Source organism: Hippopotamus amphibius, chromosome 8 (genome assembly GCF_030028045.1).
Source record: "Hippopotamus amphibius kiboko isolate mHipAmp2 chromosome 8, mHipAmp2.hap2, whole genome shotgun sequence".
NCBI classification, from domain to species: domain Eukaryota; kingdom Metazoa; phylum Chordata; class Mammalia; order Artiodactyla; family Hippopotamidae; genus Hippopotamus; species Hippopotamus amphibius.
In genome coordinates, this window is record NC_080193.1 from 112814528 (window position 1) to 112841088 (window position 26561).

A 26561-nucleotide genomic window follows, 5' to 3' on the forward strand; every position below is an offset into this window, starting at 1 on the left:
ATTTCTTTTCTTATCTAATTTTCCAAGTATCCTAATGAAATTATATAATTACAGTCTAACAAATATTCCAAGGGTAAGTAGAAATACAGTTAGCCAGATTGCATAGGTTTTTGACTTGTACAAAAAAGGCAGTAAATTCACACTGTATGACTCAAGATAATTACACAGTTGGTGTGAACACATACTTGGACTCACTGCCAGCAATAAACTTTATGATCTCTGGGACATCACTTGGCTTTTTGGTACCTTGGTTTCTTTTAATGTATAATAAAATCAATATTATAATTACTACCCAAATCAGGGTTATTGGGTACATTTTGATATTAATTCCTAATGAGGTATTATAAATTTGCACCTGATCTCATTTTAAAGAGAAAGAAATAAGACCTAAGGCCATGATAATTATGTAAAGTAGACTTTTAATCACTTAAATTTATGCTACTTAGGGAAAAATATATGGGCAATATAAATATTAGTGGCACAAAATCTCAATGTTCACCTGATATATGTGAATACAGTATGTCTCTTTAAAACATATACAGCTACACACACACACACACACACACACACACACACACACACACACACAGTTGGTCCTTTTATGGGAGGATAATTGTATTGATTCACTAAAGTAGACCTAAGCTTCAAACTATCTTCCAATATAAAATACACAAAAGGTAGGGAATATATGTATCTAGCACCAAGAATGGAAATTATGACTATTTTGCTATATTTCCTTAAAAAAAACAAAATGTTACAGATAAAGTGGGGGCTCTCCTTGTGCTCTTTGTTCTTTATCCCAGTCCCCTTCTTTTTATGTCTGTCCAGAAAGCTAGGGCTAATTTGAACTCAGAATATATTTTCCCTCGATAAGTTTACATGTTTTTTCTATACAATTAGGTATATCCATAAAAATATGTATAATTTTTGAAATGCACTGTTAAAATTTCCAGAAGTGTACCGAACTGTGTATCATTCTGAAATTTACTTTTTTCCATTGAGCATCATGTTTTTGAGAGCTTTCCATGCTGCCATATCGATCTAGTCCGTTCCTTTTAACTTCTGTATAATATTCCATCTCGTGACTATACCATATTGAAGGTACCCGTTCCCCAACTGACGATTATTCTCTTTCTCCCTGTTAGAAAGCCGCAGTAAGCAAGTAAGCATCCTTGTACATGTCTTTCTGCATGTGTGTAAAAGTTCCTCTAGGCAGGTGTACATCTTAAAATGTGATTTTCAAGCCATAGGACATGTCCACCTTGCGCATTACCATGGACTGCTGAATTGGTCTCCACAGGGGATATCTAGGTCATGGATGTGTAGGAGCTGTCTTTACTCTTGTCTGGTGCACACCTCAAGGATCACCACCACCGTGGCCCATGAGATGGTGAGGGGGGCCACCTGCAAACACAAAAGCTACAGCTTATATGGAGTTCGTCCTGCTCTCTTTAACTCAGGGAGCACTTCGTTCAACGCATCCACCAAAGGTGGAAGAGAAAACAAATCAGATATGACACCAATAACTAAAAGCCCTGGTTTCACTTACACTGCCTTGCAACAATGCCCTTTTGCTCTGAACTATGAATAGCTCAATTATCAGTAATGCTGTTATTAAGTCAGCCTGGTAGCTATGATATAATATGGTAATATATTTCTTAGCAAAGATGTTCTTTTCAGGAGGCTATAAAAGCCAAATTACTCCCTTTCAGCTCTTGATCATAAATTCTTCTACTATTGAGACTCTACATCTTACAGATTAATAATGAGAATCTATACTTGAAACAGCTCTAAGAGACTTTTCCTGTAAAAATGAATATCAACATTTTTAAGGTAAAGTGGGAACGGAATAGAAAAAATAGAAACCTACCCACATATAAATAATAATAGCTACAATTACAATCATTCTGTATACCGGCTATTACAGAGATGGTAGCTTATAGTCACCAAGCCCTAAAAAACAGCACAAAGGAGAATATAAACAATCTGCAGCCTTAACAACCTGTATGCTTATAATATTATACTAAGTCACTGTATTTATATCAGCTCCAATGGGTCTTGTACTTATAAACCACATAATGTATCAGAAGATTGGCTACGTAATAAAAAAGCAACTGAACTCCTAATATATGCAAGTCACTGTTCTAAGCAATTGCTGCATTTTCATCTCATTTAGTCTTCATGAAAAAAATTAGGTAACAGTGATACTCCTATTTACAGATAACAAAACAGAGATATAAAAAGTTATATAACTTGTCCAAGGCCACAAGGTTCCAAGAGGCAGAGCCAAGCTCTGAACGAGGCACCGACTCCCAGCCTGTGCCTGTAACCACTATGTAACACTACCTCTCATGAATAAGGACAGGGAAGAAACCTTCCCCTGGAAACAGCAGCTACTCCTTTCTCTCTTTTCTAACTTTCGATCTCTGCTCCTCATAGTCCCTCTCCCTTGCTTATGCCTCAGGTCCACTTATAAACAGTCCTACAGGGCGCCTGGCTCAGGTGATGGCATTGGAGGGGTGCCCAGAAAGTCATCTGCTCCTGAAGCAAGATGTGGAAACAGGTACGGTAAGGATCATACAACACAATTCCCCCTAAGCATTAGGATACTTAAAGCAATAAAACATGGACCAACATTTCAATAAGATCAGAGAAACTCAGAATAAAATCTTGGGGACAACCATAATTGATTTTCCTTACCCCATTTCTCTTCTTCCACCACAGATTTCCTTGTTGATCTTACCCATGTTTCTGGTTTTAACTGTCCCAAATCTGTATCCCAATCCTAACCGTTGTTGAGCTCCAAGTTTTATAATACTCAACTGTCTGCTAGACATTCCCATCTACATGTTCCAATTTTAAGCGAAACAAGCCCAACGCTGGATTCTGACTGCCTTACCACCCTCTCCCCATTTCTGTATCTCCTTGAATTTCCTGCTGGAATTTGTGGAACCACTATTCCCAAGTTGAAACATGGGGGTCTCTACGTCACTTCCCACATCAAACTATTCCCCTGATTTTAGCTCCCAATTCATTCCTTCCCTCAATTTCTGTTGCTACTGCTGCAGTCCAGGCCTGTATCACCTCTCATCTGGACTACTTTGAGAACCTACTTAGTGGGCTCCCTGCTTCAAAGTTACCCATCACACTGCAAATAAATGACAATCTGTGGCCCTTCCTGCTCTGAACCTTGCTATAATTCCCTACTGCACACAGGATAAAGCTTCTTTTCCTAAGCCCAGCATTCATCTCGCCTTCAATCTCCCTGTCTTTTCCAACTCCCATCCTTTTAGTGCTCATCCTTGTATCCTATTAATCTGGGGTTCTCCAGGCCTAAATAAACTGTTTTGTTCAGCTAAAGTTAACAAATATTCAGGGTTTTGATTTTTAAACAAGACAGAGTAATACTCCTTTAGATCATGTATAAGTTCTAACTTCAAATTTACTATGAGAAATGAGCCTTAACATTTTTTTCCATTATGGTAAAAGTCATTTTTTAAATAAGAAATAGTGCTCTGTTAAGAAATGAGAAGCGAGGGTTTCCCTGGTGGCACAGTGGTTAAGAATCCGCCTGCCAATGCAGGGGACACGGGTGCGAGCCCTGATCCGGGAAGATCCCACGTGCAGCGGAGCAACTAAACCCATGTGCCACAACTACTGAGCCTGCACTCGAGAGCCCGTGAGCCACAACTACTGAGTCCTCGTGCCACAACTACTGAAGCCCGAGCGCCTAGAGCCTGTGCTCCGCAACAAGAGAAGCCACCACAATAAGCCTGCGCACCACAACGAAGAGTAGCCCCTGCTCACCACAACTAGAGAAAGCTCGCACACAGCAACAAAGACCCAACACAGGCAAAAATAAATAAATAAAATTATTTTAAAAAAAAAGAATTGAGTTATTCTATTTCCATTCTATTCCTTCACTGTTGCAACTGTCATCAGAAATTCTAAGCAGCTAAGGATTGTGTATAAGTTAGGATATAATCAGGGGCTTGGTTAGATGGGTGGCGGAAGAGCTGAGAAGCCAGGGTACGGTGAGGAAGCTGCAGACAGCCTCCACAGGTCTGGGTCAGAAGGATGAAAAGGTGAGGGCCATGTTACCAGAGCTCAAGGTCACCCACAGGGGCAGAGCTACAGGTGAGATGCAGCAGGTATCAGAGATGCCGCCTGACAGGGCATAGAGGACTCCTGAGTTGAGAGGAGACAGGGCTGAGAGTCTGGGAGCAGGGCTGAGTACCACAGTAGAGGAAACTACATGGAGAGAGGGCTGCAGAGACCTGCAGAGGGTTCCCCTCCAGTCTCCAGCTGAGTACTCATCAACACCTGCGTGTGAGGAAACCACCTGCGGCCAGGGCAAGAACCACATGAAAGGATTAGAGGCAACAATCTCCAAAATGCACCCAAGAGCTGCGAGAGCTAGACTTTTTCCCCTTCCTCCCTCCTTCTCATCCTCCACCTGTGCCTCTCACCAGCCTGGTGGTTACCAACCCTGGCTGGAGTGACTGGGCACACCCCGAGAGTCTGATGTCATTGGTCTAAGTGCAGGTTGAGCATTAGGAGTTTAAAAGCTTTCCTGGCGAGTCTAATGGTTGAGCACCACTGCAGGAGGTGAACCCAGCAGACCAGGTCCTGGGAAAAGCAGTCTGTGGAAATCAGACCACGCCATGCGAGGCCAGGACAGGACCTGAGAGCCAGTGGATCCAGGATCAAACAAGATGGCACAAGAAGGGGGAGGATAAGAAGCAAAAAACACATAAACACGATCCTAAATTCTTCACTGGCTGGCTCAAATTCAGCTTCCCTGATTCCCGCAGCTGCAGAGTTTCCTCCCTCTTATATAATACTGATTGCTATTCCTCCAATGACAAAATGTTAACATGTACTACCTCCCAAGTCCTCTCAGCTGGTAGCCAGCGTCTTGCTGTCTGCTCTGGGTTTTCCTGCAGGGCCCACCAGGGGAGTCTGTGTGTCCCTCCTCTTGCTAGCTGCATCATGTACTTCCTTCTTTCCCGAACTGACCGGCTAGCTCATCTGGATACTTAGCGACTATTAAGCAGTAATTAATGGCTGATAATGGTTAATATGTTACCCCTTCCAGATAGCATTTGCATGACAAAACTAACTTTAAGAATTTCAGGGCAAAGTCAGAGTTGCTTGAGTAGATTTTTGTGTGTCCCTTACAATGTAAATAAATTTGAAGCACATAATATAGGTGATGGCCTAATATTGAATAGTAATGATTTACAAATTTACAAATGATTAATTGCAATGTATTTTGATCCCAACCCTACTCAAGGCTGCTGAAACATTCAGCAAGGTGAGCACAGCCTTAAAATACATTTACATCTCTAGTTAAAGAAATCTAGTCATTGTCATTACATAAATTAACCTAGAAATTTACTTGCTGTAAATTTCAAAGTCCTGTGGTTTTAAATCAAAAGAAATTTACTTTTTTTTAGTGGAAATAGTAAACATTATCCTATTTGCCTGAGAAAGCCAATTTGCAAAGGGGACAAAATCCAAGGTCAAAACCAGAAATCATTTACTGTGTGTGTGTGTATGTGTGTGTGTGTGTGTGTCCATGTGTTTAGACTCATAGATATGTTATTCGAAAAACTGGGCCCAAACTGCAGGGTTGTCATAATAGTAAATGGTTCAAAATTGGACATGCTGTTTTCAAAACTGTTTTCTGGTATGACTGTTTCTTCCTTATGAATCTATTTATATAAAGAATGTGTGACAGTCCACTTCTGACTACATTAGAATAGTTACAATTGTTGTGGTAGTGCTGACTCCTAGAAACAAACTCCCATCAGACAGTCACAGAACAAGGGAAAACACATGCACGCATACACAAGGGCCACACAGACCTCTCCCTTATGATCCTACGAGGAAAACATAAAGGCTGTGAATTCGTAAAAAGATGACTCATCTTCATCCACTAAAGCATGATATTCTTCCAATGAAAAGTTCAAACTACCATCACTACATTTTTAAACTCCCAAATCTCAACCACCACCACCTGGGCTCCAGAGACTCTCACCCAAAGAAACGTACTCATTCTCCCTGAATACGTGGGCATGCTCTCACGACAACTCCCGGAATCCTTTAAACATATTTTAATGGAGAGAATAAAAATCCAAAAGAGATAAACGACCACAAACTGATGAATCCCAGTAGGATTCTGGGAGCAACAATGTGACCACAAGAGCGTTCTTCTTCCATCACATCATTTAAAGAAGGAAAAAAGATGCTTTTGTACGTAAAACTAGAAAATTAAAGTTAAGCGAGCCATGGGTTTTTACGTAATGAATAACTAGTACTACTTAGGAAAGAAAACACAGTGTTAGTTCATGTAATTACCAAAATTAACAGCAAACCCGCTAGAATTTTATCATGAAAATATATCTCTCAGACAAAAGGCAAAGACAGAAAAGAAACGACACTAGTTTTCTTAGCAGGTGAGAAGAACCTAACAATTACTTTGAAAATAAAAACTATCTCTGTACTGAGTCAACATTCAATTAACACCGCTGAGTGATTAAATCATGACGTCTAGGAACTCCACTCATGGTAAGACCTGAGTACCTTTCTGGGAATAAATGGCTGTGGTTTTTAAATACACCATTAGCTGCGGTGAGATCTTGCGCGTACAACACAACCAAGCTGAAGAAACTCATCTCTGTGAGTCTAGTTCATCATGGTCAATCCACACAGCTCCGAGAATGTAAACATGGCCTTGACAAGGTTAAAGGATGTCCCCGACCCTTAACATCACAAAGCTCTTTTCTGATTGGTCCCACTGAGTGGGCCTGGGGACTGTGTGTCTCTGGGAACTGCCAATACAGTGCCTGACTTCGTGACAACAAAGGGGTCAAAGATTTGAGAAAGAGGAGGAACAGGACACAGCCTCCCAAAGCAAAACCAAACCAAACAAGGAAAAATAGTCACGACTGTATGGGGAAAGGAATGATTCTAGGTTAAAACTTCATATTAGAAAATATTTTCTTCAGTTAGTCAAAGGGAAATTAAAGGAAAAAAGATCAATGTTTCTCAAATCTTGTATCTCTCTCTCTGTTGTAATTTCGTGTAGAAACAGCAGATTTGAAGATTACCACATACACACAAACACACATGGTTGCTTTCTTTTAGTTATGGCAACTTCACATTTTAGGGACAGACATGCTGTACTTTTCTATGAGGTGAGAAAGCATAAGTATAGCTGGCTTTACATTTCAGAGCCAGCAGCAAAGTAGAAAGACTTATAAAGAGCAAGGTACTATTCAAACAACTTCAGACAAACATTAATGGTGAGAAACATGACACAAGAAACACTAGGCATTTACGGATGTTTTGCTTAAAAGGATTACATGGGAAATTTTAGGCAGAAGGAAGATTTTTAAATGTCCCATGTCTTCATGGCAGACAAAAACACAGAGACTCATGTAATAATCAGAAAAAATTATGTAAGATTCTCTTCCCCATAATATCATGGATTAGGGATTATGGTGGGTCACGTCACAGCTTTATTAAATATAATGGACATCTTCATACACCATATATTCAAGGTCTTTCTGTGTCAGCAAGTGGCTGAGAATAACTGAAGGCTGAAAAAACATAACCCTCTTTATCCACTCAAGCCCTTCTTCATAAATGCCTGAGACAGGTGGACCCTTCAAGGTCCACGGAATAATACAGTTGACTAAACTGGTGTTCCTATACCTGAAAACATGTAAGAGTCTCTTAGCATACAGAGCGGAAACAGCACATCTTGTTTGTTTGAGATAACTCAACTAGGTTCATCACGTCCTTCCTTTTATTTCTATTTGAAAGAGAAAGAGCAACAGAAATTCCCATTCCCACCCCAACCCTACGCCCAACACAAATTACAACATCCTTCAATGTGCTCCAAGGAGCTATAAACTATGAAGAGATAAAGTTCAATGGCTGAGAGGCAGCAACAGGACGCATGTTCTTACCTGATGTGGCCAATCAGTTCAATAAGCTTGTGGCTAAAAAAATACGCCGTCAGCTCAGACACGTGGCTCAGGACTGAACAGACCCCAAAGAGGGTTGTCGTTCCATTCAGGTCCTCCAAATGCCAGTAGAGAAAGGTGAACACAAAGCCGTACCCAAAACCCATGAACCAAGCCACGAACAACACGGAGCCATACTGCACACTGCAAAGCAGCCTGATTAAGTCCCAGAAGTTGAAGGCCTGTGAGTGGCTGGTGGTGGTTGGTGTCTCCTCAGAGGACTCCGTGGAGCTGTTCCTCTCCACCTGAGGGATCTCCACCTCTTTCCCTTTATCTTCACTGTTTTTGAAGTGGTTATAGCGGAACCGGAACTGAGTAGCAACGATCAAGGCCATGGTCATGAGGACCCCAAAGACTATGAAGACGATCTGGTAGTTCCGGTACTCGGGAGGCTTACACCCCTTCCCATCGATGAGCACGTCTATGTGGGTGTAGTCGATGCCGATGCCCACGGACAGCATGGCCAAGCCCCAGCCCAGGGAGCCCCACATGCGCTGCAGTCCGTAGCGGTCTCTGTGCTTTCCCAGATACTGGAGTGTGACCGTGTCCACAATCGTGACGGAGGAGGCGCTGAAAAATTCTCCGATTATGACAACTACCAAGATCACCAAGAATATAGCTTCCACCTCTTGCTGATCATAAACAAGAGTGACTTGGTCAGAAGGTAAAGATCTGGTGGTAGTGACAACAGAAGTGGTCGTCTCCCTGGTTGCAGTACTTGGGTTCAAGGTCAAGTTCATAACATGGTCAGTAATTTCATCAGTCTGAGGCTGTGGAGTGGGCGCACTGGTCTTGTTTGGAGCTGTCGAGACGATGACAGTTTCCATGACACTGGGCCCTTCTAACATCTCCAGCCCATCGTAAGGAAGCAGGTTTCTTTTCTCACGAATTCTTGGTGATGCGGTAATGGAAGAGACAATGGAGGAATTCGTTGGCAGGATAGTGAATGGGTGACTTGAATTGGTGGGACGAGCCGTTGGGGGGATCTTTGGTACACACCTCAAAGTAGCAGGTTTGACAAATCCGATGCCCAGGTTGAATAAAACCCAACACAAAAGAGAAAAGAGGAGGACAATTTTGCCTTTTTTAAAGCGATCTGCAACTACACCCCAAAAGGGGGCACTGCAGAATTCAATGAAGTATCGAATACCTACCAGCAGCCCACTCTGGCTTGGGGACATTCCCAGCTGCTTATAATACACAGGCAAGAGGGGGTAAAGAGAGCCATATGCAGAGTAAAAGAAAAAATAAAAGACCTTGGAAATTAGAAGGTCATTGTTTATTTTAACACAATGTTTCTCTATCCAGTCTATTTCCTCCTCCGGAATAGCAGCTGTTTCAGAGGGGGAAGGCGTTTCATGTGAAGGTGGTTCTGGGTCCCTGGAAATACCATTAAAAGGATCGTCAAGCACATATTTTCTCTTCTGTTCCTCTTCATCATCAGTTAAGATGGCAACTTTATCATCTGTCGCCATGGCTTCTCACCACCACCAGAAAGTTGATGACCTTCAAGATTTTGGTTGTTGATCTGCAAAGTAAAATGTAAAAGAGGGCTTAGTATGAAAATGAGAACTTTTAAACATAGAGCTTCATCTTGCAGGAAACTGAAGAGTTTCAAACTACAACTAAAAATAACCGTGAGCGAGAACTATCACCATTTATCACTTGCAGCCATACAATACTGATGACAAAAAATAGCTTTCAAAAATCAAGTACTCTCTTTGTGGCCACTGACTGACTAATTACATCTTCTAATGGCAGCTGTATAGCTCAGATTCATTCTCGATCTTTTCACTGATTCCCAGAGAAAATGTACAAATGATAGGGATTATGTCTAAACCAAATAGAGGGAATTGAAAGTAAACAGTATTTACAGTTTCTTGGTTTTACTTTTCAAACAAATCCACTGCACTATGAAGTTTGGAATTCTTAGAAAATAAAGGGGGACTTCCCTGGTGGCACAGTGGTTAAGAATCCACCTGCCAATGCAGGGGGCATGGGTTCAAGCCCTCATGCTGCAGAGCAACAAATCCCATGCACCACAACTACTGAGCCTGTGCTCTACAGTCCATGAGCCACAACTACTGACCCTGAGTGCCACAACTACTGAAGCCCGCACGCCTAAAGCCTGTGCTCCACAACAAGAGAAGCCACCGCAATAAGAAGCCCACGCACTGCAACGAAGAGTAGCCCCAGCTCTCCGCAACTAGGGAAAGCTCATGTGCAGCAACAAAGACCCAACGCAATAAAAAATAAATTTATAAAAAAAAGAAAAAGAAAAGAAAGGTAGCTAAAGCCGTTCAGTTTCTAGAGAGAAACAGAAATAAGCTCTTAGCCACAACCACAAATGTGATGAGAAAGAGGGAACCAACTGCACGTTTGCATCTCTGTCGGTCACTACAGCCATGATAATGATATCCTGGTAAGGAAGTAGTCTTTATGCTGCTTATATCATATACATTTTCCAGATGTGCTTTTCTCCCCCCTTTTTTGGTTGTGCCATGTGGCTTGCAGGATTTTAGTTCCCCAACCATGGGCAGAACCCGTGCCCCCTGCAGTGGCAGTGCAGAGCCCTAACTACTGGACCACCAAGGAATTTCCAGATGTGCTTTTATGGATTGCAGTTTAATAAAATGTCAGGAAAAAAATAGCAGACAGCATTTATTGAGCATGTATTCTGTGCCAGGCAACACTGAAAGATCTTTAAATGTATTAATCCATGTTCATTAAAATATCCCTATTATCTTCTCCATTTTCCAGATGAGCAAAATGAGGCACGGTGAGTTTAAATAACTCACGTGTGGCAGAGCAAGGATTTAAATCCTAATATTCTGGCTTTAGGACACACGCTCTAATACACCACACTAAACTGCCAAATACCACATTTTGGATAATAAAGTGCTATTAAACCTTTTGATGAGACAGGGTGTGTCATATGACAGATAAGCAATATATCAAAGGCATAAATATATAGGAACTGTACCACATTCCACCAGAATTCCCCCTTCTTCTATTATACAAACAGTCAAAAGGTCTTGCGTACATCAAGATTTGTCAAGTTGCAATGAATATATTTGGATGTAGAAGGTGTACACGTTAAATACTTATTAATTCCTTTTCTCTTCTTTACTAGCGAGAAATAACTCCACTTGCCACCCATTGGACTACATCCTGCTCTCCCTTTTCCCAAAATGAAGAATATATTTCTGAAGATCTTCCAGAATCATGCTTGTAAACATTTAAAATCTCTACATAGCTCCTAGGCAAACAACAGAAACATAACTCAATGAGGCCTGTGTAATGAGTCAATTTATCTTTTACCCCCAAAGTCAACTGTCAACATAGCTATAAGCTTTGAAAGTGTTCACGTATTCCCTTTTTTAGGTTAAATTTTTTTTATTTGAGGTAAAATTCATATTAACAAAAAATTAACCATTTCAAAGTAAATAATTCAGTGGAATTTAGTACATTCACAGTGTTGCGCGACCACCACCTCTCTCTAGTTCTCAAATCATATTCTTCTTAATGATAAGAGGAAACCCTTTTTTTTTCTCGCAAAACTTGAAGGAAAAGCAAAATCCAGTCTTTGGCTGCCAGGCTAAAAGACTTTCCTCAATGTTCTCTACGTATTTTTCTCTCATCATTAGTGCTTCCACCTACCCAAGTCAGCAGCTTCAATTCTATTTCATCACCTGAAAAGAACAGTAATTCTCCTTTGGACTTATTTTTTAAATTAATTTCATTTTGAGCTCAAACTTGAAAGAAATGTTTAAAGGTATAAAAGTGATATGACACTGCCGGGTAAAAATGGCAGATTGAGTGCATCTGGTTTTATTCCCTCTATTCCAACCCAACTAAAATGACAACACACACACACACTTTTTTTTTTAATAAATTTATTTATTTATTTATTGGTTGTGTTGGGTCTTCATTGCTGCACACAGGGGCTAGTTTCTCTAGTTGCGGTGAGTGGGGGCTACTCTTCGTTGTGGTGCGCGGGCTCCTCATTGCCATGGCTTCTCCTGTTGTGGAGCACGGGCTCTAGGCACGTGGGCTTCAGTAGCTGCGGCACACAGGCTCAATAGTTGTGGCACACAGGCTCTAGAGCATAGGCCCAGTAGTTGTGGTGCACGGGCTTAGTTGCTCCGTGGCACGTGGGATCTTCCCAGATCAGGGATCGAACCTGTGTCCCCTGCATTGGCAGGTGGATTCTTAATCACTGCACCTCCTAGGAAGTCCCCACACACTTTTAAAGTCACAATCCAAGCTGGGAAAATTAAAGGGTTCATTATAGCAATAAAATAAAATCTTGGAAGCCAGAACATAGACAACGCGTAAATAACTGTATATCGGAGAAAACTGAAACCCTGGTTGACAGTGGGGAAAGCCAAGAACTAATACAATGTATTCTTCAGAGTCCCTCAGAGGCTCATGGGTTGGCCATATTAGGTTTATCTGCAAGCATGAGTGTGTGTCTGTTTGAGGAGGGCGTGCTGCTAACAACAGAGTTAATGGAAAGCCTGGATCCCAACTCAGAATGCCCAGTCTCCTTCTCTACACAGCTAGCCAAACAACTAGAGGTTCTTCCCTCCTGAGAGGATAAAACAGAGGTTCCTGAGTCATAGAGCACCAGGAACAGTTGAGAGTATGGGGTGCCACACTGAAAACAGGGGGCATTAAGAGAACATACACAACCTAGATTCAAGCCCTGGCCCTCACCCCAGCCCCCAGCCCACTTCCCTCACTAGGTTCCCAGAGGCTGGCAAGGCTTTTACTCTGCAAGGCATTCATCCTCACAGAGGCTGGCAAGAACTGGAAGGTTCTTCCCTGGAGAATCTAGCTAGCCCAAGAGAAATGACCTCTCAATCCTGATATGAAGCCTCCCCAACTAAATAACCCAACCAAATTCACTCCACACAGGAGTTCAGAGTCTTTTCAAGACCTGCCACTAAATATGAGCGGTGACCGAGAATTATAAGACATTTGAGGAAAGTCTCTTACAGGAAAGATAGAATGAAAACAACCAGGAAAATAAATCAATGTGGAGAAAACAAAGCTCTTTGAGGACGAAAATATTTCTTAAATATACTATTAATACCTTCAGAAATAGGAAAAGAAATGCAACTATGAAATAAAATATCTATTTTTTAAGGAGGAGGAAGGAATAAAAAGAATGCTTGAATGAAAAAAAGCTATAAAAATGCATTATAGAAATAAACACAAATGAAAAATTAAGGGATGATGTGAAAGAAAAATTTGAGGCAAATTCTTAGTAAAAAAAAGACAATGACAAGAAACAGATACCTCAACCACACATCATACAAAAATCAATCCCAGATGAATTGTATACCTAAAAGTAAGAGATAAAATAACATAACTTTTAGGAGAAAACACAGAAAACATCTTGAAGATCTTAGACGACAAGAAAAGATTTATTAAATAGGACATAAAAAGTGCTAAGCATTAAGGAAGAAAAAAATAAGTTGCAGTACATTAAAATCAAGAGCTTCTGTTCATAAAAACGCAACACTAAATACTGAAATGGAAAGCCAAAGAGTAGGAGAAGGTATTTTGGTGAGGATGAATGTCATATATATTTGACAAAACAAAGTAACTGATCTATATAAAGAATCCTTCATAAAATTTATAGGAAAAAAGCAAGTAGCCCAATAGGAAAAATGGGTAAAAGACTTGAACAGGAACTTCACAAAGGAGCTTATGCAAATGGTGAATAAATATATAAAAAGATGCTCAACTTGACTAAAGTAAGCAGTGAAAGCAAATTAAAACCAGAATGCAATAACGTAACATACCCCCAAAATGGGTAAAATAAATAAGACAAATAATACCAAGTGTTGGTGAGGATGTGGAGCAACTGGAACTCTCATACATGGCTGGTGGGAATGTAAAGCGATTCACTAATAACTATTTGGGAATAGCTATTCAACCTGAATATACAGCCTGTGACAAGTCTTAGATGTGTATATTAAATAGTAATATATTCACCAAATGATATCTACAGAAATGCTCACAGCAGGACAATTTTAAATAGTCCCACGCTGGGAGTAACACAATACATAAATTGTGTTACATCCATTCAATGAAATGCTATACAGCAATAAAAATGAAGAAGCTGCAAATACATACATACATTTGGGAACAGCTATTAAATCTGAAAATATAGCCTATGACAAGTCTTAGATGTGCATATTAAATAGTAATATATTCACCAAATGATATCTACAGAAATGTTCACAGCAGGACAATTTTAAATAGTCCCACACTGGGAGTAACACAATACATAAATTGTGTTATATCCATTCAATGAAATGCTATACAGCAGTAAAAATGAAGAAGCTGCAAATACATGCAATGACAAGGATAAATCTCACAAACATAATATGGAATGAGAGAAGCAAAAACCAAAAGAACACACACTATATGATTCCATCGATACAGAGTTCAAAAGTTGGCAAAATTAATTTATGGTATCATAAATCAGGGTAGACTACTGCTTCTGAGAAGATGAAGCAGACATACTTTTCCCTATTACTCCTGCTACGTAGAACTAAAAATCTTGGACATTATATATAAAAGAAATATAGAAGACTCTAAAAGGTAGGCAGGAGACGGAAGACCAGCTAGGGAACTTGGTACCCAAAGAACAACACAATGATGAGTGGGGCTAAAGAATTCAGGAACATGAATGAGGATGCACTTTAAAAAAGGGGGGGGAGGCTCTCTAGCCAAAGGACTAGGAAAGAGCAGCCTAGGAAAACAGAAAACTATAGATAACAACTGCTCTATCCAGTTAAATACCACAGAGAAAGAAAAGTGTGCCCCACTCCCACCTCACTAGTAAAGGCCAAATGGGGGACCTAGACTTCCACCCTCAGCAGCTATAACAGAGCACCCCAACCCCTCAGCTGAGTTGGTGTCAGAGAAAGTCAAGTACAGAGCTGAGACGTCCATCACTGCCAGTGTGGTAATGAGGCCACATCCCCACAGCAGTGTCAGTGCAGGCCACAAGGGGAATCTGGACTTGCACCCCCACCTGTCCGAGTAATAAGGCATCCTTTCCCCACTGGGGGTGGTGTCAGAGGAGGCCCAGTGGAGAGTCAGGACTTTTACCACCACCCAGCAGTAACAAGGTCACTCCCCCCACCTCCACTGTGGTGTCCAGGGGAGGCCATGTGGGGAAGAGTAAAAAGGCACTCCTACCCCTCCCAGCCAGGGAGGTACCAGTGGACACCTAATGATGAGCTAGAACACCCATCTCTACTGCAGGTGTCAGCACAGGCTGAGTGGGGAACCTGGACTTCTACCTCCATCTGACAGTAATGAGGCAGCATCTCCCATTCCCTTGCCAGAGCAGTGTCGGAAAAATCCAGCTAAAATAGAAGGCTTAAGTAAGATCCAGAAACTCATAACATAAAACCCAAAGTGTCCAGGTTTCAATAAAAAACCCCATCATACCAAGAATCAGGACGACCTCAAACAGAATGAAGACAGACAGTAGATGCCAACACCAAAATGAGAGGAATGTTAGAATAACCTAAAAAGGATTTTTTCAACGGCTATCAAAAATGCAACAAGCAATTACAAACATGCTTGAAACAAATGAAAAATATAGAAAGGTGAAGCACAGAAATAGAAAGTCTCAGCAAAAAATATAATACATTAAAAAGAACAAAATGGAAAACTGCAAAATACAATAACCAAAATACAAAAAACTCAATGCATGGACTCAACAGCAGAATGGAGGCGAGAGAGGGAAGAGTCAGTGAGCTGAAGGAATAATAGAAATTATATAATCTAAACAACAGAAAGAAAAGACACTGAAAAAAATTAACAGAGCTTAAAGGACCTGTGGGACTATAACAAAAGGTTGAACATCAATGTCATCAGAGTCCTTGAAGGAGAGGAGGAAAAGGGCAGTGCTGAAGTCCTCAAAGAAATAAAGGCTGAAAACTTCTCAAACTGGCAACACCAGTTTATGTCTCAAACTGACATAAAACTACAAATTCAAGAAGCTGAATGAACTCTAAACAAGAGAAATCCACACCAAGACACATCATAGGCAAACCGTAAAAACCAAAGACAAAGAAAAAATCTTGAAGGCAGAGACAGGAATCACAATTTACCAACAGGGGAAAAACTATTCAGTTGATAGCAGATTTTTTACCAGAAACCATGGACACCAGAAGGAATATAATACTTTTTAAATGCTGAAAGAAAAGAATCCTGTATCCAGAAAAAAAAGTCCAAAACCCAGAAAACTACAGACCAATTTCCCTTATAAACACAAACACAAAAATCCTTAACAAAATGTTAGAAAAGAAAATTTGGCAATATGTATGTAAAAAGAATTGTGTACTATGACTATGTGGGATTTATTCCAGGGATGCAAGGGTGGTGCAATATTTGAAAATCAATCAATGTAATCTACCATATAAACAAGCTCAAGAAGAAAAAAGCATCACTGCACTATTACTTGATGCAGAAAAAAGCATTTGACAAAATTAAACACTCAATCATGAAAAGTGTCAGAAAAACAGGAATAAAGGGGATCTTCCTCAACTTGATAAAGATCACCCACAGGTAACATTACACTTAATGGGAAAGACTGACTGCTTTTTCACTAAGGTAGGGAAGAAGGGAAGACTTCATCACTCTCATGCAACCTAGTGTTGGAAGTTCTAGCCAGCACAATGAGGAAAGAAAGGGAAACAAAAGGCATATGGCTCAAAAAGGAAGAAACTCTATTTGCAGTTAGTTGGCATGATTGGTCTATGCAGGAAATCCCAAGAAAGCTACAAAAGCTTCTAGAAAGAAGAAATATTTCAATGTAAATTAACAAAACATTACAGGACTGTATGCAGAAAACTACAAAATGCTAATAAAAGAAATAAAAAATTTAAATAAATGGAGAACCATACCATGTTCATGGGTTGGAGCGTAGCACAGTAAAGACCTCAATTATCCTCAAATTTATATGCAGGTTTAAGACAGTCCCTATCAAAATCCCAGCAAGATTTTTTTGTGGATATAGGCGAGCTTACTCTAAACCTTATCTGAAAAGGAAAGGGAACTAGAATAGCTAAAGCACTTTGAAAAAGAAGACATTACTTAGCCACATACTAATCATGAGTGTGTGATACTGGCAGAACAGACATATAGATCAATGGGACAGAACAGAGAGCCCAGGAATAAAACTATACAAATGTGTCCAAGTGATATTTCACAAAGATGCAAAAATAATTTGATGGGGAAAAGGTAACCTTTTCAACAAATGGTGCTGATGCAATTAGACATCAACAGGCAAAAAGTGAATGTCAACCTAAGTCTCATACCTTATATGAATACTCACTCAAAACGGATCACGGATTTAAATGTAAAATGTAAAACTATAAAACTTTTAGGAAAAAAAACCTAGGAGAAAATCTTCAGGTTCTGGTGCTAGGCAGATGGTTTTTAGCCTTAATACCAAAAGCATGACTCATAAGAGGAAAAAAGGAAAAATCACTTTATCAAAATTTAAAACTTTTGCTCTGTGAAAGACTCTATTAAAAAAAATGAAAAGACAAGCTACATACTGGGAGAAAATATTTGCAAGCCACATAGTCAACAAAGGGCTAGCATCTAGAATATGTAAAGAATTCTCAAAACTCAACAGAAAATACGCCAAACAATCCAATTAGAAAACAGAAAAGCCATGAAGAGCCATTTCACCAAAGATAATATATAGGATACACAGATGCAAATAAACACATGAAAAGATGTTCACTGTCATTAACCATTAGGAAAATGTAAATTAAAAACATGATATATCACTACACACCTATAAGGATAGCTAAAACTAAAATAGTAACAACACCAAATTCTGACAAGGATAAAGAAGGACTAGATCACTCATACATTGCTGTTGGGGATGTAAAATGGTACAGCCACTCTGCAAAGCAGTTTGGCAGTTTCTTATAAATCTAAACATGTGACTATCATGTGACCCAGCAATTATGCTTCTGGGCATTTATCCCAGAGAAGTGAGAACTTACTTTCACACAAAAACCTGTACATGAATGTTTATAGCACCTTTATTTGTAATAGCCAAAACCTGGAAACAACTCAGATGTCCTTCATGGATAAATGGTTAAACAAACTGTGGTTCCTCCATACCATGGAAAATTGTTCAGCAATAAAAAGGAATAAATGATTGCCACATACAATAACCTGAATCTCCAGAGAATTATAAAGCGAGAAAAAGCCAATCTCAAAAGATGACCTACTGTATGATTCCATTCATGTATCATTCTCAGAGTGACAAAATTATTGAAATGGAGAACACATAAGTGATGCCAGGGTAGGGAACAGAGGTGGGAGGTAAGTGGAGGTAGCTACAAAAGGGCAACATGAGGGATCTGGTGGTGATAAAAATGTTTTGTATCTTGACTGTAGTAATGTCAGTATCCTAGTTGTGCTATTATACTGAAGTTTTGCAAGATGTTACCACTGGGGGAAAGTGGGTATTGGATAAATGGGCTATCTCTGTATTATTTCTTACAATTGTATGTGAATCTACAATTATCTCAGAATAAAAAAGGTTAATTAAAAAAATTCAAGATAGTAGTTACCTTTGGGTAAGGTAGTAGCTAGAAGGAGTTCTGGAGTCCTGATAATTTAGGAGGTTTTTTGTTTGTTTTTTGATCTGGATCTTTATTAAATGGAAGTGTTCACCTTATAAAAAAATCAGTAAACTATACTACTTTTCAACCAAAAATTGACCTTAAAAACTTAAAATATGAAGAGAAAAAGAAAAGGGATAAAAGTAGGAGAGAAAAGAGAAGACAAACATTGGATCACTCAGAGAGTATCTAAAAAAAAAAGAAGGAACTCCAAGACAAAATCGAGAAAATTAAGATATGGGAATTTTTTTAATTCAAGAAAATATCTCAGAACTGAAAGATATGAGTTGTCTGAAATGACCAAGGAGTACTTAACACAGTGGATAAAACAGACCCAAGCCAAAGCACATCATCAAGGTTTCGGAACACTAGAACAAACAGATGGCCCTACAAACTTTCAGAGAATAAGATGTGTCACATACTAAGCATCAGGGACCAGAATGTCTTCAGACATCTCAACAATAACATTGGACCAAATTACCGTTCAAGTTTATAGGTGAAAGAAAGACATTTCACATACGCAATTGCCAAAAAAAAATGCACCTCTCATATACCCTTTCTCAGGTTGTGCACTGCCAAAACAAGGGAATAAAACAAGAGAGAGTAAGACATGGAGTTTAGAAAATAAGAGAACTAACATGGGATAGAGGCAAAGGGAATACAGCATGATGGTGACTGGAGATCCCAGGATGACAGCTGCACACCAGACACAAAAGGGCAGCCGGTATAGCTGGGGCAGGTCTGCAGGCTTCAGGAGAAGCTCTGTCAGCACAGTGACAATGACAGAATACCAATACATCTGAATGTCCTAAGAGGAAATTTAGACCATTGGTGAAGAGTTTAGGGATGAATTACTGGTATGTACAGTGAAAGGTGAACAAAACACTACAAGAAAACAAAAAGTTGCACAGGAAAAGAAAAATAATCATAGTTTACTACACATCTCAGCTGCAATCACACAGTCATACTAATATAAGTAGTGACTACTGAACTAACCAAAATTGCCACGTAAGTATATTGGGGAGATAGGGAAATGAGAAGGCTGAATGAGCAGAGAGAGCCAGGGCAGGATGGAGAGTAACTCTGTATCTTCCATAGTGGGAAGACAACGGATAATGCCTACATTTAAAAATCATGAATTAAGAATATAAGCTTTTTATTTCAAAATGCATTGGTGAATATTAAAATAATCACCTTAAAGGCAGAGAATGTAGTTGCCTCTGGGAGGGAAAATGAGGAGGGATGTCCTAAAAGCCTGATTTAAAAAAAAAAATCGAGTCTTGTAAACTTGCTCATTTTTTAAAAAAAGCTTTGTACATGCATAACTCAAAAAATAAAAATCAAAGCTAAAAAAGAAATATGCAGTCACTTGAGCGCTCTCTTGGTAAAAGATAATCAAAAGCAGCTACTAGTATCTTTCTATCACAGACTAAAAATAGTTTTCAGAATTGTACAGAACCAATTCTGACTGCATGAATTCTAGTCAGGTGGCCTTTATTTAATTATCCTCCATAAATTAACTGCTCATTCTATAACAAGTAGGTCAGAGAAGGACATAAAGTTGCCTTAAAAAAACATAATTCCTAAATTGTTCAAATGCTGATGAAGAACTGATGCCCAAATGCCAATTCAAAGCTGCAAAATATATTACATTAGGAGGGTGATTTAAACCTTGATGAGTGACTTTCCCCTAAACCATTCTTTCCTCTCCATCTGATTCAAATGATTTTTGATTATCATAAGGTTATGCAAGGTTTCTCCCATTACATGAGCCCAGATGTTAAGTAGTTCTCAAAGTATCAACGAATGCAAAGCAGTGAAGAAAATGTTCCTGTAATATGACATTCAGTACCTTTTAGAAGAATGTCACATTCAGTAACTTTTATATGAATTTCAAATCTAAAAATACAAACAGGGCTTCCTAGGTGGTGCAGTGGGTAAGAATCCGCCTGCCAATGCAGGGGACACGGGTTCGATCCCTGCCCCAGGAAGATACCACATGCCATGGAGCAACTAAGCCCGTGCGCCACAACTACTGGGCCTGTGCTCTAGAGCCCATGAGCCACAGCTATTGAGCCCATGTGCCGCAACTACTGAAGCCCACGAGCCTAGAGCCCGTGCTCTGCAACAAGAGAGGCCACTGCAATGAGAAGCCCGCACACCATCAGGAAGAGTAGCCCCTACTCGCCACAACTAGAGAAAGCCCGTGCACAGCAACGAAGATCCAACGCAGCCAAAAATAAAATAAATAAATAAATACATTTTTTAAAAAATAAAAAAAATAAAAAATAAAAATACAAACAAACAAAAACTTTTAGCTTCACCTCAGGACATCAGTGTTTAGACTCAATATTTTCAGGTCATATTTAGACACTGATGAAAAGGAACTAAAATAATCACGTTGTGAATACAGAAACAAAATAACCTATAACAACAATCATCTGTGTAATCAAAGGATCAGGGACAGAAAAGAAACAAATGAACCCCCCCCAAAACCTCTACATCTTAATAAAACTAAAATATGTCCCAAAGCAGAGCATGCTTTGGTTACCTTAGATTACATTTAATTTGCCATAAGGATTGACAAAATAAGTACACGGAACAGTAAGGATATGGATATGCTGGATCTTGAGAAGGAAAGATGGAGATGGTGGAATCAGGCTTCTCGACTTCAGGCTATACTACAAGGCCACAGTGATCAAGACAGTATGCTACTGACACAAAAACAGAAATATAGATCAATGGAACAGGATTGAAAGCCCAGAGATAAACTATGGTCAACTAATCTATGACAAAGGAGGCAAGGATATACAATGGAGAAAAGGCAGCCTCTTCAATAAGTGGTGCTGGGAAAACTGGACAGCTATATGTAAAAGAATGAAATTAGAACACTTCCTAACACCATACACAAAAATAAACTCCAAAGGGATTAAAGACCTAAATGTAAGGCCAGACACTATAAAACTCCTAGAGGAAAACACAGGAAGAACACTCTTCGACGTAAATAACAAGATCTTTTTTGATCCACCCCCTAGAATAATGGAAATAAAAACAAAAATAAATAAGTGGGACCTAATGAAACTTCAAAGCTTCTGCACAGCAAAGGAAACTATAAGCAAGACGAAAAGACAACCCTCAGAATGGGAAAAAATATTTGCAAACGAATCAACAGACAAAGGATTAATCTCCAAAATATATAAAACAGTTCATCCAGCTCAATATCAAAAAAATAAACAACCCAATCAAAAAATGGGCAGAAGACCTAAATAGGCATTTCTCCAAAGAAGACGCACGGATGGCCAAGAAGCACATGAAAAGCTGCTCAACATCACTAATTATTAGAGAAATGCAAATCAAAACTACAATGAGGTATCACCTCACACCGGTTAGAATGGGCATCACCAGAAAATCTACAAACAGTAAATGCTGGAGAGGGTGTGGAGAAAAGGGAATGCTCTTGCATTGCTGGTGGGAATGTAAATTGATACAGCCACTATGGAGAACAGTATGGAGGTTCCTTGCAAAACTAAAAATAGAACTACCATATGACCCAGCAATCCTACTACTGGGCATACACCCAGAGAACACCATAATTCAAAAAGACACATGCACTGCAATGTTCATTGCAGCACTGTTTACAATAGCCCGGACATGGAAGCAACCTAAATGTCCATCAACAGAGGAATGGATAAAGAAGATGTGGTACATATATACAATGGAATATTACTCAGCTGTAAGAAGCAATGAAACTAGGACATTTTTAGAGACATGGATGGACCTAGAGACTGTTACACAGAGTGAAGTGAGTCGGAAAGAGAAAAACAAATATTGTATATTAACACATATACGTGGACTATAGAAAAATGGTACAAATCAACTGGTTTGCAAGGCAGAAAGAGAGACACAGATGTAGAGAACAAATATATGGACACCAAGTAGGGAAAGCGGGGAGGGTTGGGGGGGGAGGATTGGGATACCAAATTGTACACTCTAAATATATGCAGTTTATTGTAAAAAATAAAAAAATAAAAAGTTCAAAAATAAAAAAAATAAAAATAAAAAGAATATGGATATGCTGGGTGAAGAACTTAACCTGTTTACAAATCTAGGGGAGATTTTGTTTATTTAATAGTCCACCAACATGAACCCACAAAGCTAATATTTTGTTTTAAACTTCTGAATCTTAAACATTTTTTAAAAGAAACTTTAAAAAAGAGAGAAGACATTTCAAATTATATACAGAAATGAATCTGTGAACTTCCCTGGAAAACATTTCTATTATAGGTTTACAGTTAATCCTACTTGGATAAGCAGGACTTTCGTTTGCTTTTTAGAAAAGCATAAAAGTTTTCTCACCTGGCACTCTCCAACGAAAGTAATCAACACCCTTGCTGTGAACATACATTACACAGCCTTTTAAAACCTGGGACGGCATTCTACTAGTATCTGCACTGAGTCATTAAAAAATAGCAGGTATTTCTGAACTACTGATGAGAGGTGATGCAATCATTTTTGTTAAAATTGATAGCTTTCTTCATTAAATATTTAAATTAAAGCTGCTTAAACATATATTGAGTTATCCATAAATATATGAGTATGGAAATGGATTCAACTTTTGAAGAAAAAAAACCTTAAACCTGAATATATTACTTGGAATAATAATTGCCAAAGGTCAGATTTACCAACACTATGATAACGTGTGGTCTAATGTAGCAATGACATAACTACCAGTGACAGGAAACAATCCCTGGATTACACAGAAGGGACATTCCTCCTGGCACCATTGCTATCACAACCCAACGCTGCCCAGCGATCAGGACTGAAGCTGCAAAATGGGCAAGGCCACTTCTTGAACCCTCAGAGCTAGTTCTACTCTGTCTCCTCTTACTGCCCACCCTCTATGCCTCTGAGCAATGTGACTCCCAGAGCAGAACTCCAATCATCGTTGCAACTTATTCCCAACACAGACATAGAGAAACTCCTCTAAATGAGCTTTGCGTCCTGGTATTCACACACCACACTGTGAACATTCAGTTCAATCCCCAGCATTTTCCAGAACAGAGCTTTCCTCAGAGGCACAGTGCTCAATTTCAATTCCAACAGACCCTTTTTCAATAAGGATTGCTTTAGCATCTGCTACACATTTAGCCGATGTCACGAAAAAGAAACATAAGGTTGGTTTTTTAACAGTTACACATACTACAAGGGCATTAAGGTGTGCAAAGGTGAATGACTATTTTGGAATCTTCCTCTTCCTTCTGGAGCATTTCAACATGGCTCCTTTATGGCTACATCAAATTGTGAAAACATCAAACTCGCTCTTGTGTTGTCAGCCTTAACTCTCCTGTGTCCAGCTTGAGCCCTGCAGGCACTCAAGGCTCCCCACAGCTGTTAGCGACAGCATTCCCCCTGGACTGAAACTCTTCCCAGAGCCTAGAACCGCCGTCCTTGTCACTCTTGGTGGACCTTTCCCAAGCTCACAGCAACACTTGTCTGCTAGGCCACAGATCAATTCGGTGGTTAATTCCTAGCCTGTGCCTTGTCCCCCTTGGACAACAGTTTTGTATTTTAATAAGTTTTCAGTGGGCTATATTATTCTCACTATTATTGCTAACTACAACACAGCACTTAACCAATACTTGCTATGGGCTTAAAATGTACTAACTCATTATTCCTCACAACAGTTCTCTGGGGTAAGCATGACGACTTTCCCCACTTTACAGATGAGGACACTGAGGCACAAGGGAGGTAAATAATTACCCCAGCATCACACAGGGAAAACACAGCAGAGCTGGGATTCAAATCCAGACAGCCTGGGCTCTTAGCAGGTACGGCCTCTCACCCCACTGTACAGCTACTAGACAAAGACTCAGTCTTGGGTCTTGAAGACTTTATAGTCGACAAGGTGAGCCCAAACACAAGGAAGAGTTAAATGACAAGTCAGAAGAAGAATACAAGAGAAGTCACAGAACAGTGCATAATTAGCAAAAAATGTTACAGATAACAGGCATGCTTCTGGAGTTCAGAGTAGAGAGCCCAAACTCCAGATGGGAGCTGCCCAGAGAATGAGGGACTTAACTTGAACTGTGAAAGATGTATAGGGTTTGCCTTAGACAAAGGATGGGAAAACTACTCCAGGATGGGGGAAAGAAAAGACAGCAAGAAGTCCTTACAAAGTTAACACTGGGGCTGAAGGGCAAATGAGGTGAGCAGACAGCAATAGATCACAGATGCCCTCAAGTATCAAGCTGAGGGATGACTGAATAGAATACAAAATACACATTGCAGAATTATAGTGAAGATAAAGACATTCTTTTTAATCCCACAAATATAAGTTTAGCACAAGCCATTAGATGGGATGCATGCTTGGTGATCAATAACTCAAATGGTGTAAAGATACAGTCCCTGCTATCAAATCCAGTGGTGAGAGAGAGGCAGGAGTCTTTCCACAACCACAACCTACTGTGCCAAATGTTAAAATAGGTGCATGCATGGGCGATAAAGGAGTCTCTGGAGTGGGGCATGAGGGGAGTCTTAAAGGATGAGTAAGAGTAACCCACAAAGGAGGAGCAGAGGAGGTGCTGATGAAGAGATGCCTTCTGGACGATGCCAGGGTTCCTAAGTGGGGAGTGAGAGACTGGCAGAGATCGGGATCCTAGCTCTGCTGCTGTTGAGTTCTGTGGCCCTGGGAAGACTTTTAAGTTCTCTGAGTCTTACTCTTCCTCATCTACAAAATGAGGAATATAATAATATTTTTCCATTAGGGTAGCTGTGAGGATGAGGAAGGATAATGCATGCTGAACTCTCAGCACAGTGACTGACAGGTAAGAACCGGTGTGTATTATTTATTTTGAGCGTAATGGGAGCCACCAAAGAGAACTGAACAGGAGAGCAGAATGGCCACACCTGTACTTTACAAAGATCATTATAGCTTCAGTGTGGAAAACAGAAGGGCAGGGTTCTGCTACTGCAACCTCTACTGAGGACTTCCTAACATCTGACCTTTTATTGTAGTGTAACACTAATTGCAAATACTAATATCCAGTGATGGAATCATTTTAGACAGTACTTTATGAACTGAATGTAATGCAGTCTTTTACAACATGTGGAAATAGAATAAATTTGCAGTGTTTTCCCCACTCCTTCCTCTACTTCTGGAGACTGCTCTCACACCTGAGCTGCAGCAGGACTTAGGGCTGACTTCATTACTCTTTTTATAAATATTTCCTATTTGCCCAACCAGCTTATAAACTCCTTGAGGGAGGAATCCAGTACTTAGCATATTGCCCTTTACTCTTGTAAGCTCTCGATAAACAGTGGTTATTTTTGACAAACACCTGATGGCAAAATACACATAAGATGTTACTAAAGTTTAATGTGGCAGACATCAATTTTAAGACATGCAGAGAGATGTCCCAGTTGCTCTCCCAGCTTTGAGAAAGCAGTGCCTCCTTGAGCCTCCCTCTCCTCATTGTAAAATGGAGATTAAAAAACACAAACCCAAGTCAGCTAACTCTGAGAGGGGTTCTAGGGCTTAAATGAAATAATGTATGAAAAAGCATTTTTCTAACTCAAAAGCAACATAGGAACAGCCGGCGGCAGTGGTGTTTGTGATCTTATTCCAGGGTGTGATACTTCATCACAATGCTTGGTCTTATCTTGCCATCACTCCAAAAGCATTCTTCCCGAGTGTTCTAGTCATAATCTCTGGCACCACCTTGAACTCCAGAACCTGCCTAGCATTTTATCCATCATTGCTCATGTATTTACATCCATATCCACTTCCATGACCACAGCATAGCTGGGGCGTGAGGAGGGGGTGCACAGGCTCATTGGAGAACAC

The 26561-nt window shown here is 39.8% G+C and overlaps 1 protein-coding gene across 3 annotated transcripts in view; it reads right to left on the minus strand.

The window, feature by feature from the left end:
• Positions 1 to 26561, minus strand: part of MFSD6 (major facilitator superfamily domain containing 6) — a 75490-nt gene that overhangs the window by 38704 nt on the left and 10225 nt on the right. For all 3 annotated transcript variants that reach the window (XM_057746369.1, XM_057746370.1, XM_057746372.1), the window contains one exon: positions 7980 to 9564. In XM_057746369.1, the coding sequence (XP_057602352.1) occupies positions 7980 to 9511 (1532 nt within the window). In that variant the 5' untranslated portion in view covers positions 9512 to 9564. The remainder of the gene's footprint in view (positions 1 to 7979; positions 9565 to 26561) is intronic.